Genomic DNA, 21,570 nt, shown 5'->3' on the forward strand with positions numbered 1-21,570 from the left:
AAGAAAAAAAAAGAAAAAAAAAAAAAAAATAAACAAAAGAGAAAAAAAAGAAAGAAAAAAAAGAAAAAAAAAGAGAAAAAAAAAAAAAAACAGAAAAACAAAAAAGCAAAGAAAAGAAAAAAAAGAAAAAAAAAGAGAAAAAAAAAAAAAAAAAACAATAAAAGAGAGAAGGAAAAAAAAAAAAAAAAAAAGAGAAAAAAAAACAAAAAAAAGGGGGGGGGTAAGGAAATGGGCCGGGGGGCTGAGGCCAGTCACGACATTCACAGCGAAGCGTGTGAAGAGGCACAGCTCACGCCACACCCCGGGCGAGGCGAGCGTATTCCTCTCGGCTCCTCTCGGCCCCTCTCGACTCCTCTCTGCTCCTCTCTGCTCCTCCCGGCCCCTCTCGGCTCCTCCCGGCTCCTCTCGGCCCCTCTCGGCTGCTCTCGGCTCCTCTCGGCTCCTCTCGGCTCCTCTCGGCTCCTCTCGGCTCCTCTCGGCCCCTCTCGGCTGCTCTCGGCTCCTCCCGGCCCCTCTCGGCTCCTCTCGGCCCCTCCCGGCCCCTCTCGGCTCCTCTCGGCCCCTCTCGGCCCCTCTCGGCTGCTCTCGGCCCCTCTCGGCCCCTCTCGGCTCCTCTCGGCCCCTCTCGGCTCCTCTCGGCTCCTCTCGGCTCCTCTCGGCTCCTCTCGGCTCCTCTCGGCTCCTCTCGGCTCCTCTCGGCTCCTCTCGGCTCCTCTCGGCTCCTCTCGGCTGCTCTCGGCTCCTCTCGGCCCCTCTCGGCCCCTCTCGGCTCCTCCCGGCTCCTCTCGGCTGCTCTCGGCTCCTCCCGGCTCCTCTCGGCTGCTCTCGGCTCCTCCCGGCTCCTCTCGGCTGCTCTCGGCTCCTCTCGGCCCCTCTCGGCTCCTCCCGGCTCCTCTCGGCTGCTCTCGGCTGCTCTCGGCTCCTCTCGGCTGCTCTCGGCTCCTCCCGGCTCCTCTCGGCTGCTCTCGGCTCCTCTCGGCCCCTCTCGGCTCCTCCCGGCTCCTCTCGGCTGCTCTCGGCTGCTCTCGGCTCCTCTCGGCCCCTCTCGGCTCCTCCCGGCTCCTCTCGGCTGCTCTCGGCTCCTCCCGGCTCCTCTCGGCTCCTCCCGGCCCCTCTCGGCTGCTCTCGGCTGCTCTCGGCTCCTCCCGGCCGGCGGCGAGGCTCGCAACGGGCGAAAGCTCGGCGGTGCCATCGAGCACACCGCCGCCGGAGGTCAGCCAACGCTTGGCCGCCGAGTAGACATAGAAGTAAGACGCCCACCCGGGCACGTCCCGCGCCTGCTGGCGTGAAGAGGGAAAGCGTGGAGAGGGAAACGGGGCGGCGAGAAGAAGCTAGCTTCTCAGCGGCTACGTCCCGGCGCCAGGGTAGCGAAGAAGCCCCGTGAGAAGCTCGCAGCTCCGCCGCTGCGCCAGAGCTGGCGGGCGCACTGCGAGGCTGAGGAGTACAGAGGCGGAAGCCCGGAGGCTACGCGCCGCCCGTCGCTCTGCATCGCCAGCTTCACGCGATCTACCGGCGTGTAGACGAATGTCGTTGGCACAGCGACGAGGGCGCCCGCAAGAGCGGCGTCTCTACCGTCGCCGGGAGGCCGGGTCGAGTGGCGCGAAATCAGGGCCCTCGCCGCCTCGTGTGAGCCAAACACCAAGGCAAACTGCGGCACCGCCACCATCAACGGAGGACCGACGCCACGCCAGAGGCCGACGACGCCTTCGGCGCGCAGGATGGAGCGGACAATGCGGCTAGGACTTGCACCGTCGCTGCGCGTCTGCTGCTGCCGCACCTTGACCACATCGAACGGTGCGCCCACGACACAAAGGCATGCGCCGCCGAATCCGCCCGCGAGGAGGGCGTCGGACGTCGTGTGGCGTGCTGTTGTGGAGCGTGAGTCGGGAGAGAGCGAGGAATCCTCTCCGCGACTCGCCCTCCCAGCCATTGTTTCCTTGACGACGCTTGCACCGCACGGACCGTCTTGGTGCAGGCCGGCCCTTGTCGTCGGCCGCCGAAAAAGAATTTAAGAACGACCCCGAAAAAGAATCTTAAACGACACTCCCTCGCACAACACTGGGCACGGGACTGGCGCGCACTGGCACTAACGCCGAAAAAGAAAACACAGGGCAGGGATGGCGGAGGACAGCACGCCGCGCCACCACAGGGATTTTAAGGGGAGAAGTGTGGTGCTAGCCGTCGCCCACCCTCGGGCGTCTACCACTTCCTATGACCTATCTCTCTTCGCAGTTTCTCAACCTGTGTGCTGTGCGAGAGGTCGCCTTGAATTTTTTTCCGCGCGTCGTAAAATTCTTTTTCCGGTGCCTCGCCCGCCCAGCCAGCCCGGCAAGACGCCCCCGGAGTACCTGCTAACCCGCCCGCCCCTGAGTGCGGGGCTGGGTCCGCCCTCCTGGCGCGCCCTCGCGCAGCTAGTGTCAGCCGACTCTGAGCTGATGAGCGCCCTCGGCGAGGCGGCTTGGGACAGCCTCCTGAGCGGATGGCGTGAAGCCATCCGACCGATCGACACGGGCGAGATCCCTCCCGGTCTTCTCACCAACCTGCCCTCCTTCGACGACGAGCGGCTCGACCTTGTGCCGCTCTCACTTGTACCGGAGCCTGCCTCGACGCCTTGGCTCCCTCGACCGCCGCTGCAGCGCGCAGTCGAGGGCCGCTGCCCGCGCAGCGTCGGCGACCTGATGCCCGAGGGCACCCGGCAGCGCGTTTACGACTGGCTACAGCTCAATCTGGACGACCTGCTCGCGATGCAACGCGCGGCCCTGGCGGGCGAGAGCCTCGCCGAGCGGCGCCGGCCCTCCCCCCTCGCCATAGGGCAAGAGGAGCTGCACCCCTGGGCCAGAGGCGTGGTGTGGGACTGCCGCCCGCCTACCCGAGCGCTCCACGAGGGCTGTTGCGTCGTGGCGGACTTCCACGCGCCCTTCGAGTCCGACCTTAACCTCGAGCTCTTCCGGCGCCGCCTACACGGGTATCCGGACCAGACGCTCGTGGCGAACCTCCTCGAAGGCGCGCGGCTCGACGCCGACGTGGAGCTACAGACGGTCCTCGTCCCGCACCTGACCTCGCTCCCGAAGGGCTTCGCTTCGGTGGAGAAGGAGCTGCGCCGCCTCCACGCCAAGGGCTGGTACGACTTCTTTTCGGACTTCCCCTTCTGGCCGATGTACCTCAACGGTCAGGGGTCTGCGGCGCGCAAGCTGGAGCCGGACCGCCACCGCCGCATCACGGAAGGAGGCGGCCCCCGCCAGCCGACCTTCGATAAGTCCGGCCTCCGCGCCCTTTCGCTCAACGAGGCGTCCCACATCTGGCACGTACCGCGGTACTTCGCGGACGACCCTCGACCGGCGATGGCTGCCTGGCTGGCGGCGCGCGGGCTGCCGGCCTCGCCCCACGCCGATCTCGGGACGCGTCGCACCAAGTGGCCCAAGGAGCTTAAGCCCCGGCTGAGCGACGTGATGCGGGACATGGCCGTCCTCCGGCGCGCCGCCCACGTGCTCGGTGAGCCTATCTACATCTTCGGCGACGATGTGAAGGACTACTTTAACCAACTCGCCATGGCACCCTCGGAGCTCTGGAAGTTGGGCGTCGTCTTTCTGCGCCAAGGGGAGAGCCTCGAGCCGCCCCCACGCTATGCCGCGGGCGCGGGCGACGCGCGGCTTATCTTCGTCTCCGAGAAACGGCTCGGATTCGGCACGCACGGGGCGTCCAACCTCTGCCAGCGCTGGGCAAACGCCAAGCTCGACCTCTACCGCGACGAGATGGATGAGGCTGAGTCGCAGGAGGAGCCCACTCCCGCCGCGGAGCGATGGCGCGCCGCCCGTGTGAAGGCCCAGCGCGCCACCGGGCAGCCCTGCGTTCCCACTCGCCGCTACGAGGACTTTGGCACGGGCCCCGCGCCCACGACCACCTTCGTCTGCGCGCAGCACCGTCTGTACGCAGTGCACATGTACACGGATGACCCGGTCTTCATCGTTGTGGGCGTCCAACGCGCCCTGCGCGCCCTGCGGCTCAGGCGTCTTGACGGGTATCAAAATTCTTCCCTACGAAAGAGGCCAACGGACCCGAGAAGGTAATTTCTCGCAGCTGCGAGACAAGTTTTCTCGGAGCGACAGCCTCAAAGACAAAAGGGTGGATGGGTGGGGGGCGATTGCGGGCGAGCGCCAGCGCGCCCCAGGAACGGTGGGGTGCCCTCGACCGCGCGTCCGAGTCACTTGGGCGGACGAGCGAGCGGCACATGGCCCGACAAAGAGAAATCGGAGTCTGGCGACGAGATCGATAAAAGAAGTGCAGCGTTTCCTCTGAGGTGCCTCAGAGGTGCACCACACCTCTGAAGGTGTCTTTCAGAGGTGTCCTTCAGGAGCAGAGCTGACGTCAGTCTGTGCGCGCTCCCTCTCTCCTCGTCGAACCCACCACCATCCCCTTTCGCCTCCTATCTGTCTTGTGTGTGCCTTGCTGGGGGAACAAACGGCTTCATCGCAAAGCTGCCCCCAGCAGGCGTCTTGACGGGTATCAAAATTCTTCCCTACGAAAGAGGCCAACGGACCCGAGAAAATGGCTCTGCGGTGGGAGGGGACGAAGCGGTGCAGTGCCATGCCTTGGGCCATGGCACCCCGCACACCCGAACGATTGCGTCCCACCGCCCCGTCCACAGCGCGGGTTCGGTGCGTCAGAGCCCCGCGTCGCGCAGCCGGCAGCGGGTGCGGGCAATCTCATGCGCGATGCGGAGCTCCTCAGAGTACATCCTCCCGTCGTTGGCGCCGAGGACGATGCTCGGTTGTGGGGGTGCACGAGGAGGAGCGACGTGCTCCTCCGCTGGCGGGCCGGAGTCCTCAGGCAGGGCGGTGCCTGCCGGGTCTTTTGCCAGAGGGAGCTTGTGTTCGGGCGAGTGGCGGGCTGCCAGCCGCGCCCGGATCAAGGCCGCGCGCTCAGTGGCACTGATGTCCAACGCAAGGCGGTGGCGTTCGTGCTCCCGCTCCGCCACAAGTGTAGCCTGCGCCTGCGCCTGCGCCTGAGCCTGCTGCTGCCGCAGCCCCTGCTGCTGTAGATGGTGAGACCAGAATGCGCGATATCCGCCAGGGTAATGCGCGGGGCGTCCCGCAATGGCATGTCGGATGGAAATTGAGATTGAGTCCAGAATCGGCACTTGGGTGACGGGGTCAATGATGGTCGGCAAGACGTCGACCGGAAAGGTGTGGAGGAAGTGACCCTCTTCCGCCCGGTTCGGGGAGGCGTACCGGGAGGTGGCCGGTGGGCCGGGCGCGCCGCCGCGCAACCGTGCTTTGACTTCGATGGTGCTTCCTGCGCGCACACCGTAGGATGCCAGCGGGGCGTCGTCTTCCAATAGCCGCGACTGATGGTAGAGGCCGCCAAGCGCACCAGCGGGGATCGAGGAGCGTTTTGCACACAAGCGTCTCAGCTCGAGACCGCTTGTCTGAGCGCTGACATCGAAGAGGTGCGTTTGCCCTTGTACGACGACCTGGACCTGAATGAATGCGGTCCAGAGCGCCTCAGCCGCGTGCCCATTGAACGCCTCCCTGTCCTCCGCGCGTATGGCGAGGCTGATGACTAGGCAGGCGGCGAGCAAGCAGACGAGAGCCAGCGTCGGGGGTGGGCGTCTCCACCACCAGCCAGTGCGCGATCCGACGCAGTTCGCCTCGCCCCCGTCCCTCCCTGGGTGCGCGTCTTCAACATCACCAGCCTGCCCGCGCTGATTCCAAGCATTCCACCCTGGCCGCCCGCAAGCTCCATCTGACGGCAAGCGGCGTGAGCACGTCGAGGCGCAGCGCTGCGGTGGAACCTCGCCTCCAGCGCAAAGGCAGACTCGCGAAGGGACTGGCGGTGAAAGAATGAACGCGCACACCACGTGTTGCACCGCAAAGGTGAGCGGAAGCGCACAGAAGAGCAAAGGGTGCATGAGGATGTTGGGCCAGTCGAAGGCAAGCCGAACGAAACGCAATCAACATTCTCATGGTCGCTCGTGCCCAACATTCTCATTCGTCGCCGGCGCGCGACACGTTCCCGTCGGCTGGACTGCCCTTGTCGAGTGCGTGTCGCCAACCAAGGCGGGACGCACTCAGGGACAGTGCCGGCGGGACGCGGCTCGAGAGGCGGCTCCCGCGTAGGCACGGCTGGCACCTGTGGCGCGGGCGGGGCTCGTCTTCGGAAAGACCAGGATCGCTCTACTGGCAAAGTTCTGGCTGACACGCGCGCCCGGTCGAGCCTTCGGCGGGCGCGCTGCGGTCGCACGCCTACCCAAGTCATATGCCACGGCGTGCGATCTAGATTCAACACACGCGCCTCTGCTCGCAACCACTCATCCAATGAACTGTCGTCACCCATGAGTGCGAGTTAGGGCTAGCGGCTGGCCAATAGCCTGTGAGGAGGGCGTCCATAGACACCTCACAAGACCCCACACACGGTCTCGTCCGTGCCTTGCGGCCGGCGACGAGATTGCTAGAGGCGGAGCAAGCCTGCTCTAGTCTCACACGTTCGCCCCTGTCGCCTGTCTGTGTTGTTGTGCTGTTGTTTGTCTCTTGGCACCTTGGAGTGCTGGGGGGGGCGACAGGGGGGACGTGGCCTGAGTGATGTGTACGCCCACTCAGGATGTGTGGCAGCCCGCTGGCTGTGTGTCTTGTGAGCTTGTTTGTGTCTGTGTGTCGCTCGTGCGTGTCGTCATCAAACCTGGTTTGTGGAGCTCCCGCAACTTACCCTTAGAGGCCACCATAAGGGACCCCACATCCAATTCTCGGTCAGGTGTAGTGGATCACCTTAAAATCCTGGATTAATTCCTGAGCCCACCCGGCCCCACCAGACGGGTGGCGCGAGGCGCCCGGGCCACTTTTTAGCGCCTCCCGAGCCTCCCGGCGCCTCCGGTGGCCTCCTGAGCCCTCTCCCGCAGCCTCTCTCGGCGACGTGGGGAGCGGCTGCCGTCCACGGCTCGCACCGGCTCTTCCAGCGGCTCCACGCTTGCCGCCCGTGGCGCCCGCGCCACGCACTGCCACGCGGCCGCTCGAGAGAGCGGTCGACGCACATACTGCTGGGCGTGGCGCTCTATCGGTCGACGCTTCGTCGCTGCTTGGCGGGGGACCCGTGCCTCGACGCGGCGGCGCGGCCGAGTACGGCTCGGTGGCTCAGCGCGTCGCCACGGATGAGATGCGTTCCTGCATGTAGGGGGAAGCTCCAAGAATGTTTCGTTCTACTTGCAGGAGAGGACCAAGCAATTCGGGTGACTGCATGGCTCTTCGCGTCGAGGGATGTGTCCAAGATAATGAGTTGCTTGATCGAAAGCGCCGTGTCTTGCGGCATATTCCGGGTCATCGATCCACGTGATGTGACAAACTAGCCGCTATTAAAGAATATGGGAATGTTATCTAGTTAAGGCAACAACCCGAGCGACACCTCAGATAGACTCTCACTGAGAGACCACCTCAAACAGAGACAGACCTTAGACAAATAAGAGACAGGGACACACACACACACACATACACGCGCGCGGTGTACCCGCTGCGTACGTCATGCGCCTGAGTACTCGGGCGACTTGATGAAGCGCTCACAGAGCTCCTGCGCAGACGGGGCCGGAGAGAGAGGAGGGCGGTCAGGTCGCGCGGAGGACGCGCAGCGGGTGGAGCAGGGATCGGGCAAGGGCTCGGCCGCGGCACCTTGCGCGAGCAGGGCAGCGTGCGCTTCTCGTGCACCTCGAAGCGAATGCGGCCGTCGGAGCCCGGCTCGGCGTCAAAGCGGCGGACCCGCTTGCCGCCGGTCCGCTGGTTCGAGTCGTAGCGGCATACCTCCGGGTCGACTCCTGGAACAAGGCCGCCTCGTCGTCGGCCGCATCGCCCCGCTTCTTGCGCGAGACCAGCAGCAGCGTGCCGCCAACCTTGACCTCGTGCGCCGCCTCCGCGTCCATCTTGGCGCGCACGTCAAGCAGCTCCCTGAAGGTGGCGTAACGCACGCCTAGCGCCTCCGCCGCCGCCGCGATGTGTCGCTCCGACTTGACCAGGGGGCCCGCAGCCGCCTGTACGAGGACGTTGAAAGCGGCCTGCTGCTCGCTAAAGCGCGTCCCGTCGCTGTGCAGGTGCGTCGCGAGGAAGTCGCGGATCGAGGTGACGACGGCGTCGTCCGACCCCCGCCGCCGCTGACTGTCGGACCAGCCTAGCGCCGACAGGATCGGCCGTAGCTCCGGCCGCTGCAGCAAACTCGCCACCACCTGCGCGAGCAAAACCAGGAGAGCTGTGCCCGAGAGCGAGCGGTGAGAGGCGGAGGCGCGAGCTCGCCGCAACTCGCCTCCACGACCTCGGTGAGGTTGCCCGACGAAAGAAAGAGGTTCTGCGAGACCGCCTTGGCTTTGGCGACGATGGTGGTCGACGACGACGCTCCCTCCGCGGCCTCCAGCTGCGCGTCGAACGCGGCCTTGGCCTTGCGGGGCGCGCCGTGCGCCTGCCTTGCGATCGCCTGCACGGTGTCCATCGACGCCGCGCCGGAGGCTGCGAGGGACGGCGGCCGGCCAAGTCGCGCCGCAGGGGCAGCCCGGGTTTTGCCGCCCGCTCCATCAGCTTGGGGCTCGGCCGCGCCGGCCTTGCGCTTGCCCAGCGCCTTGCCGGGCAGCGGCTCGCCTGCCGCCGCCGTTGCCGCCGCCGCTGGCGGCTGCATGCCAGCCTGCCTGCGCGATGCCCGCCGCTCATCGCCTGCAGCCTCGGCGACAACGGCCGCTTGCCCAGACTGCCAGCCGCCTGCTCCAGCTGGAGGGACAGCGGCGCGTCCGGCGACACGGAGGCGAAGGCGACGACGAGCAGCTCCATCAGCCGGCCGCCCGCCTGCTTGGAGTCGAGCTGCCCGCTCCTCGTCCTGCCATCCTCCTCGATGACCGCATCGGCCGCCCAGCCCGCGGAGGCCAGCTGCTCTCCCACTGCGACCACCGCCTCTTCCGACGTCCGCCGCTGCTTGAGATCGTAGCGTCGGTCGGTATAGTCGCGCATTTTCTCATCGGGCGAGTAAGCCGGCTCGGCGGCGAGGGCAACCGGAGCGCCGCGATGCTCCGAGCCGCCCGGGCTCACCTTGGAGCGAACAGGCCGGCTCGGAGGTGGCGAGGCTGGCTGGGACGGGCCGGGAGCGTCGGAGGCGGTCGTGGGTAGCGACACGTACTTGGCGCAGTCGGCAAACTTGCCGTCGCAGGCCCGTCTGGCAGCTCGGCAGATGACACAGGCGACGCTCGGCCGCCCACCTTTCGACTTCTCCGGCGGCATGGACGCCGACGCGGAGAGGCGGTCCGAGCGGTGTCGGGGTGGCTCACGAGTCACTCACACAGTCGGACGCGAGGACCGCCGGCTCGGAATAGTTTTCCGGTGCCCCGGTCGGCTTGCAGGCGTGAGAGTCGGAGGACGAGCCTTTTACCTGCTTGTTTTTCCGTGCCGTGAACAGAGCACCCCGAAAATCGGACCGGAAAACTATACCGGCTGCGCGGGCCCAACGCAGGCATGTGTGAGTCGTGTCGGGCGGCCTCCGAGCGCTCGCGCGCCTCCGTCTAACGGTGCGCTGCTCGTCTGACGGCGAGGTCGCGTTTTCACACCAAAGGAAGGACACTAGTGAGGCGGGGGGGTTGCCCCGCTGCCCCCCGCGCGCTGGCCGTGCCAACGGGTCCGCTGGGGTCCGCTGGGCCGCCTCAGACCGCCGAAACTATTTTTTCCTGCATCCTGGAACGGCTGACCGAGAACTGTCTCTGGGCCCTGCCGCGTGCCCGTGCGTCGTGTGCGCTCGCGGGTAGACGCTTCCTCAAGTGACGACCCCTCCTCTCTCGCCTCAGGCGAGCCGCGGATGCCAAATGTGTGGCTGGGCTGCTACGTGCTGCGGGGAAGCCGCGGCGCCAGGCGCCTCCTTGACGCCTTTGCCAACTCGGGGTGCACCCGCCGCCACCCTTCCGTCGAGCGGAGGTCGGGAGCGGTCTGATCACCGCCAAATTTGTGGATAGGTACAACGGGCGCCGAGCATGTTGACTGGCAACTGAGTCGGCTCGCCCACCGAGGGGCGGTGAAGATGCTCGTGGTCAGCGAGACGAACCTCGTCAGTGTCAAGCGCTGCCACGCAGACGCGCGGCAGAAGCTGGACGCGAGCGGGGACCGGGCGAACACGTGACGGCGTATTAAAGTATGAAACTGACTCAAAGCTAGTCAAACTCTCTGAAACTACAGCTCCTTTCCCCATCTCTCCTCTAGACTCACCTACACTTTACTGAGAGAGTCAACACATAGTGTGAGAGACTTCTGAGCATGCTTTTCAGTGTCTGTGAGCGTTTCATGTGGAGCGTTTACTGCTGTCAGCGCCACAACCACTCTGGTGGCGCCGGCGGCGAAGGTGGCGGATGGCAGGAGCGGAGGAGACCAAGACAAGGAATTTTGTCCTCAACCCAGTGGACCGAGTCCCGCATTTTGTCCTCAACCCAGTGGACCGAGTCCCGCAGGTCGACGTGTAGGGTTTGCGCTGTCCCACGGACCGCGGGCGCGATCCGGCTCAGCCGCTCGTTGACCATCGGCACGACTCCACGAAAGGTTGCCTCCTTGCCCTCGTAGCGTGTGTCCTGTGCTCCCTCCAGCGTGAGGCCGACCAGCCCGGAATCCATCACCGCGCCAAGGCCGTAGCACATTATTGAGGCGAAGGGAAGCGCGTTCGGCACTGGCACTGCAAGCTCGCCCAAGCCCTCGCCGATCACCTGTGTGTCTGCCACCGTGAAATTGCCCGCGCAGGAAGACACGTGCCAGTCGTCGAAAGCGAGAAAGGCCAAGGTGAGCTTCATCTCCCCTTTCACGGTGGATCGTGCCTTGCCAGCGCTTGCGCCAAACCCCAACAAGCCGCGCGAATCGTACGCCATATCGACCGTGACGCGAATGCCGTGCACGTGGACCTTGACGACGTTGGGGAGCGCCCTTGGCAGCATCGGAGCGAAGTCTCTCACCGTTCTGCAATCTATAAAGCTAACGTCATCTATTTTGATGTCTCTGATCTGGAGATCCGTGATGTCGGTTTCCACCACTCCGACTCTCATGACTGCATCGAACGGGACCTTCGCGAGACGTGGTTTCTTTGGGATGTCGTCGACGACATCGTGGACCATGAGGTTCAGCGGCTTCTCCAGCCAACCGTACATGGGATGACACGCCATCCTCACGCTGCGATCGGTTCGCTCGTCACGTGCGTAAATCTCTGACGTGTCCCAATACATCTCGCTTGCCCTCTCGCCGACGCTGGCTCGCCCGACAAGCAGGAGAGCCGCGAACAGGAGGAGCGCGGCGTCCAGGAGCGCAGAGGCTGGCGTGTCCATGGCCAGGACGCGAGCGCCGTCGGGGAACGTGGGGTACTATTTTCAATCAAAAGGAGCGCCTTCAGCGCTACTCTATCGAAGTCTCGCGGAGGAGCAATTTTTCGTTTTTCACCGACGTGGTTCCATCAATCACGCCTGGTTTAGCCCAGGCTTGATGTCTGTTCTGCATATAGTAGCGAGCGGACGAGCTTAGTGGAGGGCTTCCTTGGATAGAAGGCCGTCAGCGGAATGTGGGGTACATTGGGGGACATGGGGTACAGTTTTCCAAAAAAAAGAACGAGCGAGATTTAGCCGAGAACGAGCGAGATCTAGCCGAGCTCGACAAGCACCTGGCGGTGGTGCTTCGAGCGTGGTCCGTTCCTAGACCCTTCCATCCTGGATGGACCGTTCCTGGAGCAGTGCGGATGCGTGGGTGAGTGTGTGTACTCACACTTTTGCAAAATCCTGCAAAGGTGGGGACGTGTCTGTCCTCGACCCAGCCCTAGCTTGGGATGTCCGTTGTATTTATTTATTAGGACGACCCCGGCTAGTCGCCGACCACACCCACAAAGAACCCTGCACAAAGACCGCAGGGCGGGGACCTGTTCCTTTTTACCCATCTCCTAGTAGAGGTGTCCGATTTATTTATTGGTGTCCGTTTTTATTTTTGAAGCCGTCCGCCTTCAGCCACAGGTTAAACTTCACTTGGTGCTCCTTGTCGGAGGCGAAGTCCTTGCGGTGCGGCATCGTCACTACGGACACAGAGCCCGCCGGAGTCTCCCGGGCAATTTGTTCGGTGCCGCGCCAGCGGGCCTTCTTGATGAGTGAGTCGTGCTTCGCGGCCGTCGCCGCGATTCCCGTGCCGCCGCCACGGAAGGTGGCACGTGCTTTTGAGAAGCCCACTTTGCGGCCTTTGCCGCTTGCCCACCGCTTGGCTTCGTCGACGGGCGAGTGCCTTACCACACTCGCCTCGGCGTTACTCGAAGCTGCGAGCTCAGCTGCGGCCACAAGAGCGGCCTGCTTGGCACGCAGCTGCGTAATCGTCGGCCCGCGTGCGCGGCTCTTCACGGCCTGTGCCGGGGAGTTGGTGTTCACGCGCTCAATCATCATCGTCATGGCTGTGTGCGTGCTTCTCGCTCGTGTGTCCTTGGAAGTTGTGCGCCTCCTTCTCCTATGAGCTCGTATGCCACGTCGCCGCCTGTGTTTGGGTTTCTATGTTTGCGATTTGGAATTTGGTATTTGTCCAGCTCTTTGTTTATTTATTTAGGCTAGTGCCACTACATCGGCATGTGCGCGAGAACCCAGGCCTTAGCCTGCACGCCCAGCCCGCCCTTCAGGTCCCAATCGGCCGAGCTGCCGCACACCCGGCCGGCGCACGTCGCGAGGCGCGCCCCGATGGTGCCAGCGAGGAGCGCAAAGGTGGCAAAGGGGACACCTTCTCGCGCGCCGCGAGGCAGCGAGTCAAAGGCGGCGACGAAGCTGGCGGCGCTCTCGATGTCACGGCTCGGTGTCGCGGCCAGCGCCGCGGGGTCACAAGCGAGGATGCCCGGGTTCTGCCGGATGATTTTGGCCGCGTCCTCGGCCCCGAACTTTTGGAGCAGCGCCCGATGAGCGCCAGTGATAACCGCGGGCGAGTTTATGTAGGGGAGTATGACCTGCTGGTTGCGCGCCACAGCGAGCCGAGCGTCCGCCTCGTTGCCGTAGACCTTGAGCATCGCCGACCAGATTGCACGGAGTTCTGCCTCCGTGCCGACCACGAAAGGCTCGCCACCACGTGCGGCGCCTTCGTAAGCAGGCCGGAGCACGACGGCAACCTCTGGCGGAAGCTTTGGCCCGAATACCATCTGCGGTGCGGAGGCTCGCAGCGGCGAGGCGGCGGGCGCGAGCGGCGGCCGAGCGCGGCTGCAGGCGAGTAGGAGTAGCATGGCGTCGGTCGCAGAGCCAGTGATTCCTCTACATGTAGTCGTGTTTCTTCTTTCACTTTTATGAAAAGGCCCGCACTCCCTTTGTTCTCTTCTCATAAAATCGGAAGGTCGGCCCACGGCTTCGTGAACTGAAGCGACCCAACGATTTTATGAGTGGCAGCAAAGGGAGTGAAAGGCCCGAGTCGTTTGTTCACCGAGAGCGATATGCCATGTCTGCCTTGATATAAAATGAACTCGGGGCATGCCTTGCTTTGTCTAACATACCTAAAACATTCAAGCTAAGCTCCGGCGTGAAAACCCCGACTGCGATGCGGCGGCGCCCTTTGCCGATCAGCTTCCTGCTGTGGCTTCCGTGGCTGCCGCTCGCCCACGCCTTATTGTCTGGCTGGCGGCGAGGAGGCGGCGTCGTCGTCGGCGGCGGCGAGGCGCCGCTCCGCAGTCTGGCGCGCGGCCAGGTGCGCGGCGGCGGCGTCCGCTGCGCCACCCCGCTCGGGCAGAGCCACACTCCGCCCAGTTCCGAGTGGTCGCCGCCATACGCCGACGGCGCGAGCTACTTCGAGTGGGCGGACCAAATCTGCTCGGTCGCTCCCTGCCTCTCCTCGCAGCTCGACCGGCTGTCGGGCGCACCGTCCGCGCTGAAGCTGCTCGGCGAGCTGGACCGGCACCTCGGCAGCCTCACGGCGTACCTGCGCCCGTCGGCGCAGCAGCAGCTGCGGCTCGCGCTGGAGACCGCCTTCCTGGCGCACTACGGCCAGCAGCGCCGCAGCGGCGAGCCCTACATCACCCACCCGGTCGAGGTGTCTGCGATCCTCGCGCGCACCTCGATGGACAAGGAGTCGCTCATCGCCGGACTGCTGCACGACACGGTCGAGGACACCGAGCTCGACTTTGCGGCCATCGAGGCGCTCTTCGGCGCGACGGTGCGCAAGATTGTTGAGGGCGAGACCAAGGTCTCCAAGCTGCCGAAGATGGTCCGCTCCTCGGACGAGGCCGAGGGCCACGCTGCGGCCGGCGCACTGTTCGGCGGCGGCGGCGGCGGCGGCGGCGTGACTGGCGGCGTCGAGCCGGCGCAGGCGCAGGCGGTGGAGACGCTCGTCTCGGACACCGACGAGCAGGCGGAGAACCTGCGCTCCATGTTCATAGCGATGGCCGAGGACTGGCGCATCGTGGTTGTCAAGCTGGCGGACCGGCTGCACAACATGCGCACGCTGCAGCACATGCCGCCCCACAAGCGGGCGGCCACCGCGCGCGAGACGCTGCAGATCTTCGCGCCGCTCGCGCACCGGCTGGGCCTGTGGGCGTTCAAGACGGAGCTCTCTGACCTGTCCTTCAAGTACCTATTCCCCGCCGAGTTCTTGGAGGTGCAGGAGTACATTGAGCGGATGGCGCCGCAGTACGAGGACGTCATCGCGTCGTCGCAAGACAAGGTGCAGCGCTTGCTCTCCTCGGATGAATGGCTGCAGGGCCGCATCCGGTCCGTGTCCGTGACCGGCCGCACCAAGTCGGTGTACTCGACATGGAAGAAGATGCAGCGCCACGGCTGCGAGATCGAGCGCGTGCATGACCTCGTCGCGCTCCGCGTCGTCCTCTGCGAGGAGGTTCGCGAGCTGCCGCCGACGCCGACGCCGACGCCGCCGCCCGCGGCGGGGTCGACGGTGACGTGGATGCCGCCGGCGAGGGGCCACGCCCAAGCGCACTTCCTGCAGGCGGAGGTGCTGGAGGCGCAGGCGGCGCAGGCGGCGCAGGCGGCGCAGCAGGCGGCGCAGCAGGCGGCGCAGGTGGCGCAGGCGGCGCAGGCGGCGCAGGCGGCGCAGGCGGCGCAGGTCCCCGCCACACGGGGCGCCGCGCCCGCCGCCGCGCCGCCCGCGATCGAGCCGCGCGGCGTGCTGTCTCCGCCTCCCGCTAGCGCGGCGGGTCCCCGGGCGGCGGGCGAGGCGGAGGACCGAGCTCTGTGCTACCACGTTCTTGGCAAGGTGCACGGCTGCTGGACGCCGCTGCCGCGAACGCTCAAGGACTACATCTCCCCATATCTCCCCATATCTCCCCATATCTCCCCATATCCCCCAGATGCAGCCGAGGTTGCAGCCGAGATGGATGCAGCCGGAGATATATAGCCGAGATATAGCCGAGATACCCCACGCTCAAGGACTCCTGTCGCACGCTCAAGGACTACATCTCTTCGCCGAAGCCAAACGGGTACCGCTCGCTGCACACGACGGTGCTGGTGGGCACTCAGCCACTGGAGGCGAGGCGCCGCCGTCTCTCCGCTCTCTCTCTGCCATCCGCTACACCTCTGCTGCACCTGCATCTCTGGGCGCAGCTTCTCCTCGCGCTCTGCTGGAGCTCAGCTATGTCTCCACTACATCCCACTCTCTCCACTTTGACTCTACGATCTCACCGGTCCAGATCTCACTCTCTCAGCTCTCTCTCCACCACGATCTCACAGGTCCAGATCCATCTCTCCCCATATCTCCCCATATCTCCACCACGATCTCACAGGTCCAGATCCGCACGCTCGAGATGCATAACGTGGCGGAGCACGGCGCGGCGGCGCACTGGCTGTACAAGGAGATGCGGGCCGCGGCGACTCGTGTGATCTCGTGTGATCTCGTGTGATCTCGTGTGATCTCGGATGGTAGGAGATGCCCCGCGGCGACTCCTCCCTCCCTTGGCTCCAGATCATCCGCCAGTGGAACGACCAGGTCGAGAGCGCCCACGACTTTGTCCGGCTGGTGCGCGCGGACCAGCCACCCCCCCAACTCGGCCCGCCTCCACTGCACCTCGGCTCCACTGCACCTCACCTCGGCTGCACCTCGGCTCCGCCTCGGCACCGCCTCGGCTCCGCCTCGGCTGCACCCCAGCTCCGCCTCCGCGACCGCCTCCGCGACCGCCTCCGCGACCGCCTCCGCGACCGCCTCCGCGACCGCCTCCGCGACCGCCTCCGCGACCGCCTCCGCGACCGCCTCCGCGACCGCCTCCGCCCAGGTGCGCGAGGAGCTGCTCGGCACCCGCGTCTTCGTCTTCACGCGGAACGGGCGCATCCTCAACCTCGCGCAACCTCGCGCAACCTCGCGCAACCTCGCGCAACCTCGCGCACGCTGTGACTAGGCGCATCCTCAACCTCGCGCGCGGCGCCACGCTGCTCGACGCCGCCTGCCTGCTCCGCGCGCCAAACCTCGACTCGCACGGAGGGCTCGTCAACGGCATGCCGGCGGCGCCCTCGACGGTCCTGCAGAACGGCGACATCGTCTCGCTCGAGCGGCGGGAGCCGCTCGTCCACTATGGCCAGCGCCGCGCCGCCTCGCCGCTGCAGCGGCCCGCCGCCGCGACGGCGCCCCTCTCCGCCGCCGCCGCCCCTGCCGCCGCGCCCGCCGCCGCCGCGCCCGCGCCTGCCACCGCGCCCGCCGCGTCTCCGCGGCCGGCGATGAGGCGGTCGGACGGGCACTTGCTGCTGACACGTCCAGGACACGTCCAGGACACGTCCGAGACATGTCCACAGGCGGTCGGACGGGCACCTGCTGCCGATGATGCAGCGGCTCGCGTCGGCAGAGACGTCGGGGTGGCGGCTGTGCGAGCAGTGCCAGCCGGTGCTGGGCGACGAGCTCGCGGGATCCGCGTTTGACCTCTCGTGCGGCGCGGGCATCGTGCACCGCGCCGGCGCGGGCTGCCGCGCGCTGCAGCGGCAGCTCGCCGTCGGCGGCCACACGCTCGTCTCGGGCGCGCGCGCGCAGCCGCTGCTGCGGAGGTACATGGCGCCGTGCGACGCGGGGGGCGGGCTGGCCGGCTTCCTGACGGCGGTGGTTGTCTTTGTGCGCGACCGGCGCGGCATCCTGCTCGACGTGTCGATGGTGGTGACGCGCGAGGCGCTCAACATCATCGACGTGCACTCGGAGACGCTCACGCCGGGCGGCGAGGCGGCGTTCCAGTTCACGGTGCAGGTGGCGGACAGCGCGATGCTGCAGCGGCTCGTCTCCAAGGTGGAGCGGGTGGAGGGCGCCGTCAAGGTGGTGCGAGGAGGGATGGAGGAGCTGATGCGCCGCGAGTCACCCGCCGGGTTCTGGGCCAACTGCGCGCTGCCGGTGGCGGAGGAGGGGCCGCCGCTCGCGGAGCCGTTGCCTGGCGGCGCGGAGCCGCCGCCGCCGAGCCCGTACCCCATCGCCCCGCCATCCCCTGACCAGCCTATGTGAGGCGCCTCGCGTGCGCTTGTACCATCTGTGCCTTCCATCTCCCGTGTGACGCGGCGTGCGGGTCTCCGGCGCCGCGGTACCGTGAGGGGGCTCAGTCCCCCGTTATAGGCAGGGGAGTCGTACACTTTTCTACTCTAGGGCCCTGCGACGCTCGTCATCACAGCACTTCCCGACGAGATGGGAGACGGTCACCGTCTCCGCCTCTCACTCAGCCTCACATCAATGTTCAATCGAGTAAGCAGTACGTCAGGGTAACAATATCACACTCTATACACCCAGACACGCGCAGGACACTTGCTGCTGCAGCAGCAGCTACTGCTGCTGGTGCTGCTGCTGCTCCGCTGCACTGCTGATTGTGGATACGATTTCTCCGATCACCCCGCCCGCCCGCCCCGCCCCGCCCGCCCGCCCCTCTCCCCGCTAGCCCGCCCGCCCGCCCACCCGCCCGCCCGCCCACCCGCCCGCCCGCCCGCCCGACCACCCATTCCCATTCACCATATCTCACACATACCTTCATATAGGCGCTCGAGACCTCCTCTCGCTGCCTACTGTCTCGCTGCCGCGAGGGAGGAGGGGAAGCAAGGGCGGGGGCCGTGGGGGAAGACCACTCCTCGATAGCGACCCCTGCCCATACCCTCCCCGAAAGGCAAGTATTAGCCTCACGAAACCGAGACCCCTCCCCCCCCCCGATCCCCCCACCCCCTTGCTCCCCTCCCCCCCTCGGGAGGGCCGAAGAGAGGCGCCCGTGGGGACCCCGCAATTCCCTTCCCCCCTCGGAGGGGGCCGGACGGAGGCGTACCCCGAGGGCCCCGCTCTTTCCTTCGCATAGCGGCCACTCTTCGGATCGCTGGTCGAGCGACCCGGGGGATGCCCCGCGCGCCTGACCCACCCAGGCGCGAAAACGAATCTGCGAGGCGTGGCCGCTCATGCGGCCCGATGGGGAGGAGGAGAGAGAGAGAAGTTGTGTTTGGGGAGGAGTGGGGCGGACTACGGGGATCGGCTTCTTACACAGCCCTTCCCTGCAGCGAGCCCCCTCCAACCCACCCGCGCTAGGTCTCGGGTTTGACGCATGGGGTCACCGCGAAACCCGTGAACTAACTAGCCGGGGCAGTCGGAGAAGGGGCAACTCCGTGCACTGGTCGGCCGTCAGAAACCACGCCTGCGTGGACCACCTCGAGAACCTACCTCGAGAGAGAACCACAAACACACACACCTGTTCCCCGTCTCCAGCTCGAAGGATGCAGAGATTGGATGCAGCGACGCGAAAAGGGCTGCGATAAGGGTGCCCATCCCCCCCCTTTACTAGGGCCGGTCCTCGGCGGCCGGCGGCGATTCGCGGCGCCGCTGCCGAATGGAGGGAGGCGAGACAGTGTCGGCGGCGTGGCTCGAGGAGTGGGTGGGCGGCGGCGACTGGCAGCGCGAGTCAGGGCACTCGCCCCAAGCTACGACATCGCTGCTCGAAGCGTCCCCCTCCGACGGCTTGGGGGCCGGCGTGGAGGAGGAGGAGGAGGACTGCGAGACTGCGCCGGCGACGGTCTCTCGCAAGCGCAAGCAGCTGAGCGCCACCTGCTGGGGCCAGCTCCTCGGCGGTTGCGGTGCACACGCGCCTGCCGAGCAGGCCTCGTCCGCCTTCCGCCACCACTTCTGCGCTGCGTGCCAGAAAGATGGCGTCACCATCCCGGCCTCCCGCGTGCGCGTCGTCGTGAGCGCCGAGCCCCCCCCCGTCAATATTCGCACCGGCGGCGTGTGGAACGTGGACAAGTCTGGGCGAGTGTCGCAGCAAGGCTCGTGGCCGCCGCACCGCGTCGTCAACCAGACGGCGGGCTCTGCCGGACCGCGGCTGGTGGTGCTGCGGGACGAGACGGACGAGGCGCTCAAGGGCCTCATCGCCCTCCCCTGCGGGCGCGAGGAGTCTGTGGTGTTTCGCATCGGCCGGACGCTGAACCCGATCACCCTCCCACCGCTGCGGCTGCCGCCACCGTCACCGACGGCCGAGGAGTTGAGCGCCGAGGCGGCCTTCTGGCGCGTCTTCAACGCGCGAGTCGGACGCGCGCTCTCGCAGGTCGGCTGGCACGCCGAGGCCTGCTGCTGAGTGGGGCCGAATAGGAGGTGCCGCGGGTCATCGTTGACTCCAGCCGAGAGCGCATGGCATGCCATGAGGGCATGAGCACCTCCGTCACTGTGACGGTAGATGTAGTTGATCTGCCGAGAGCACTGTGGATGTCCCAGGAGTGAGAGGCGCTGCACGCGTGCCCTCGCCGCCTCGCCCCTTGTTTTGGGGGGGCGAGAGCGTCGAGCGAGCCCTGGCGCGGTGCTTGCCGTGTGTGTCGGGTTTTTGAGCGCACTTGACTCTTGAGGTTGTCACATGCACATGTCAGGTTCACGGTGCTCTCGCGGTGTACATTCATGCCCCTGTATGTCTGTCGGAAGGGCTGCTTTTGTCGTGTCTTTTTCGAGTGGTGTCAGCCCCCCAGACGCTCAGCGGGCCCTGAGATAAAAAAGCCTCTAACACACCACCTTTGCAACACATGCACGAAACGACCCCGATGAGCGATGACACGCACCCCACCGACGAGACAGCGACACCCCATCACACCCCAATTCAGCGCAACCCCCCAACCGCGACGCCGGGGAGGCAGTGCAAACACCCGTACCCGCGGGGCGCTCCGGCGAAGTGCGCGAGTCGCTGTAAAGTATGAAGGGGGATGACACGTCAGCACTGCGCACTTCGATCTGCTTCGACTTCGTCTTTGTCAGTCTGGGCCCACACGGACCACAAGCAGCGCAAAGTTACCTGTCCGTCTCAATCAACGACTTTTTTTCATCGAACAATGCCACCGCCTCGATCTTGAAGCAGGATCGAACGTCGGCACATCACCACACCGTCCGCACCACCATCGCTAGCACCATCGGCAAGCCGCGCTCGCCGCTCCGCCGCAGCCGCCTTTAAGGCACGCATAGCGGCAGCACATGGTACGGTGCGCATTCTTGAGCAGGCGCGCGGCGCGCGGCGCAAGTAGCGCACTGGCCTGGGAGTAGGCGTGCGTGACATTGATGTGGGACGCGTGGCAGGTATTTTTCGGGTAAACCTGGACCGGTGCGGGTATACTCGGGGTTTACCCGGAATTGGCCTTATGTCGTCTTAAGTTCAGATACACCACGGGAGCCACCTATGCTAAGCGAGATTTCTCCACACACACAAAGTGGTGGGGCAAGGGGGGGCGACCCTCGCATCTCCACACCCGGACACGGGCAGGAGCCCCACGGCATGAGCAGGCGGACATCGCTTCCAGGGAGGGGGGCGCCCTTCTCTCCACGCCCCACCCCGTGGGGGGGGTGGGACCCCCCCCCCTAGCATGGGGTGGCTCATGTAGCTCCAACGGATAAGTTTTTTGGAAAAATTTTGCGAAATGGGTGTAAAATCAAGGGCCCGGGGGGCCCTGACCACGTGTTTCCGGGGGGGTGGGACCCCCCCCCCCCCCCCCTAGCATGTGGTGTGGAGAGAAGGGCGCCCCCCTCCCTGGAAGCGATGTCCGCCTGCTCCATTCAAAGTGCAAGCACTGGCCCGGTGCACGTGGGTGAGCAGCCTGCCCCTCCCTACCGACAAACCAACTCCCGCACACACACAATCGCACTCTGGCCATCGAATGACTCCGAATGTGTGTGCTATCCTAAGACAGAATCTCCGCAGACAGCCAAAACGGGCCGTGCCGCGTTTGTGGTGTCTTCTCAAGCACTAGCATCCGGGCGCCGCACTCGAGTGGGCGGGTCACATCTATGTGGGCCCAGTGTGCGCACTAGGCGCATATGCTAGTGCTATCCTGCCCTATGGGAGGCAGAGGGATGGGGGGAGGGGGGGGCAGAGGTAAGGTGGGGTGAGACTGGGGAGGACCTCAGAGGTCCTCCATGGGGGTGGGGTCCGGCTCGAACAGGTCACAAGTGACGCCGTTCCCGCCATCTCCGCCGACGCCGTCGCCCTTGTCCGCCTCGGAGGCGGAGGTCATGATTGGCTAGACGAGCGGCCTACCTCCAACAGGGAACGCGTGGAACCTGCCCCGCCGCCTCGGTGGGATTGTGGGCGCCGACAGACAGCCTTCTCTCCATCACCCTCGCCCAGGGATCTAAGGCGCCATGTGTGTGAGTGAGTGTGAGTACACATAAATAAACAAAGAGC

At 65.7% G+C, this 21,570-nt stretch overlaps 8 protein-coding genes across 8 annotated transcripts in view; 3 read left to right on the top strand and 5 right to left on the bottom strand.

Moving 5' to 3' along the window:
• EMIHUDRAFT_443795 (hypothetical protein) overlaps positions 1 to 1,986 on the bottom strand; it is a 2,919-nt gene extending 933 nt beyond the window's left edge. The window contains exons 1-2 of the mRNA XM_005777167.1: positions 1,361 to 1,986; positions 1,143 to 1,277 (exon numbers count right to left, since the gene is read on the bottom strand). Of these exons, the coding sequence (XP_005777224.1) occupies positions 1,143 to 1,277; positions 1,361 to 1,930 (705 nt within the window). The 5' untranslated portion in view covers positions 1,931 to 1,986. The remainder of the gene's footprint in view (positions 1 to 1,142; positions 1,278 to 1,360) is intronic.
• A 2,502-nt stretch (positions 1,987 to 4,488) lies between these two features.
• On the bottom strand, positions 4,489 to 5,931 carry EMIHUDRAFT_443796 (hypothetical protein). The gene has a single exon (XM_005777168.1). The coding sequence runs from the start codon at positions 5,906 to 5,908 to the stop codon at positions 4,661 to 4,663; it is 1,248 nt and encodes a 415-aa protein (XP_005777225.1). The 5' UTR covers positions 5,909 to 5,931; the 3' UTR covers positions 4,489 to 4,660.
• A 1,575-nt stretch (positions 5,932 to 7,506) lies between these two features.
• Positions 7,507 to 9,236, bottom strand: EMIHUDRAFT_238299 (hypothetical protein; the record flags this gene model as incomplete). Its single annotated transcript, XM_005777169.1, has 5 exons — positions 7,507 to 7,554; positions 7,653 to 7,781; positions 7,850 to 8,200; positions 8,287 to 8,653; positions 8,695 to 9,236. 5 exons carry the CDS (start codon positions 9,234 to 9,236, stop codon positions 7,507 to 7,509), a joined length of 1,437 nt encoding a protein of 478 aa, XP_005777226.1.
• Positions 9,237 to 9,965: 729 nt separating this feature from the next.
• On the bottom strand, positions 9,966 to 11,320 carry EMIHUDRAFT_443799 (hypothetical protein). Its single transcript, XM_005777170.1, has 2 exons — positions 10,415 to 11,320; positions 9,966 to 10,381 (listed from the first exon to the last, which is right to left on the bottom strand). Exons 1-2 carry the CDS (start codon positions 11,303 to 11,305, stop codon positions 10,304 to 10,306), a joined length of 969 nt encoding a protein of 322 aa, XP_005777227.1. The 5' UTR covers positions 11,306 to 11,320; the 3' UTR covers positions 9,966 to 10,303.
• Positions 11,321 to 11,929: 609 nt separating this feature from the next.
• On the bottom strand, positions 11,930 to 13,209 carry EMIHUDRAFT_238301 (hypothetical protein; the record flags this gene model as incomplete). Its single annotated transcript, XM_005777171.1, has 2 exons — positions 11,930 to 12,355; positions 12,586 to 13,209. 2 exons carry the CDS (start codon positions 13,207 to 13,209, stop codon positions 11,930 to 11,932), a joined length of 1,050 nt encoding a protein of 349 aa, XP_005777228.1.
• Positions 13,210 to 13,517: 308 nt separating this feature from the next.
• EMIHUDRAFT_457699 (hypothetical protein) lies at positions 13,518 to 16,533 on the top strand (the record flags this gene model as incomplete). The annotated part of the gene is made up of 7 exons (XM_005777172.1): positions 13,518 to 14,180; positions 14,283 to 14,807; positions 15,144 to 15,182; positions 15,377 to 15,433; positions 15,709 to 15,941; positions 16,195 to 16,257; positions 16,331 to 16,533. 5 exons carry the CDS (start codon positions 13,518 to 13,520, stop codon positions 15,823 to 15,825), a joined length of 1,401 nt encoding a protein of 466 aa, XP_005777229.1. The 3' UTR covers positions 15,826 to 15,941; positions 16,195 to 16,257; positions 16,331 to 16,533.
• A 374-nt stretch (positions 16,534 to 16,907) lies between these two features.
• Positions 16,908 to 17,673, top strand: EMIHUDRAFT_367614 (hypothetical protein). The gene has a single exon (XM_005777173.1). The coding sequence runs from the start codon at positions 16,959 to 16,961 to the stop codon at positions 17,394 to 17,396; it is 438 nt and encodes a 145-aa protein (XP_005777230.1). The 5' UTR covers positions 16,908 to 16,958; the 3' UTR covers positions 17,397 to 17,673.
• Positions 17,674 to 18,728: 1,055 nt separating this feature from the next.
• EMIHUDRAFT_443803 (hypothetical protein) lies at positions 18,729 to 19,867 on the top strand (the record flags this gene model as incomplete). The annotated part of the gene is made up of 1 exon (XM_005777174.1): positions 18,729 to 19,867. A coding segment is annotated over one exon (774 nt), but the record flags the coding sequence as incomplete, so codon positions are not given.
• Positions 19,868 to 21,570: the final 1,703 nt, after the last annotated feature.

Source organism: Emiliania huxleyi (assembly GCF_000372725.1).
Source record: "Emiliania huxleyi CCMP1516 unplaced genomic scaffold EMIHUscaffold_265, whole genome shotgun sequence".
In the NCBI taxonomy this organism is placed as follows: Eukaryota; Haptophyta; order Isochrysidales; family Noelaerhabdaceae; genus Emiliania; species Emiliania huxleyi.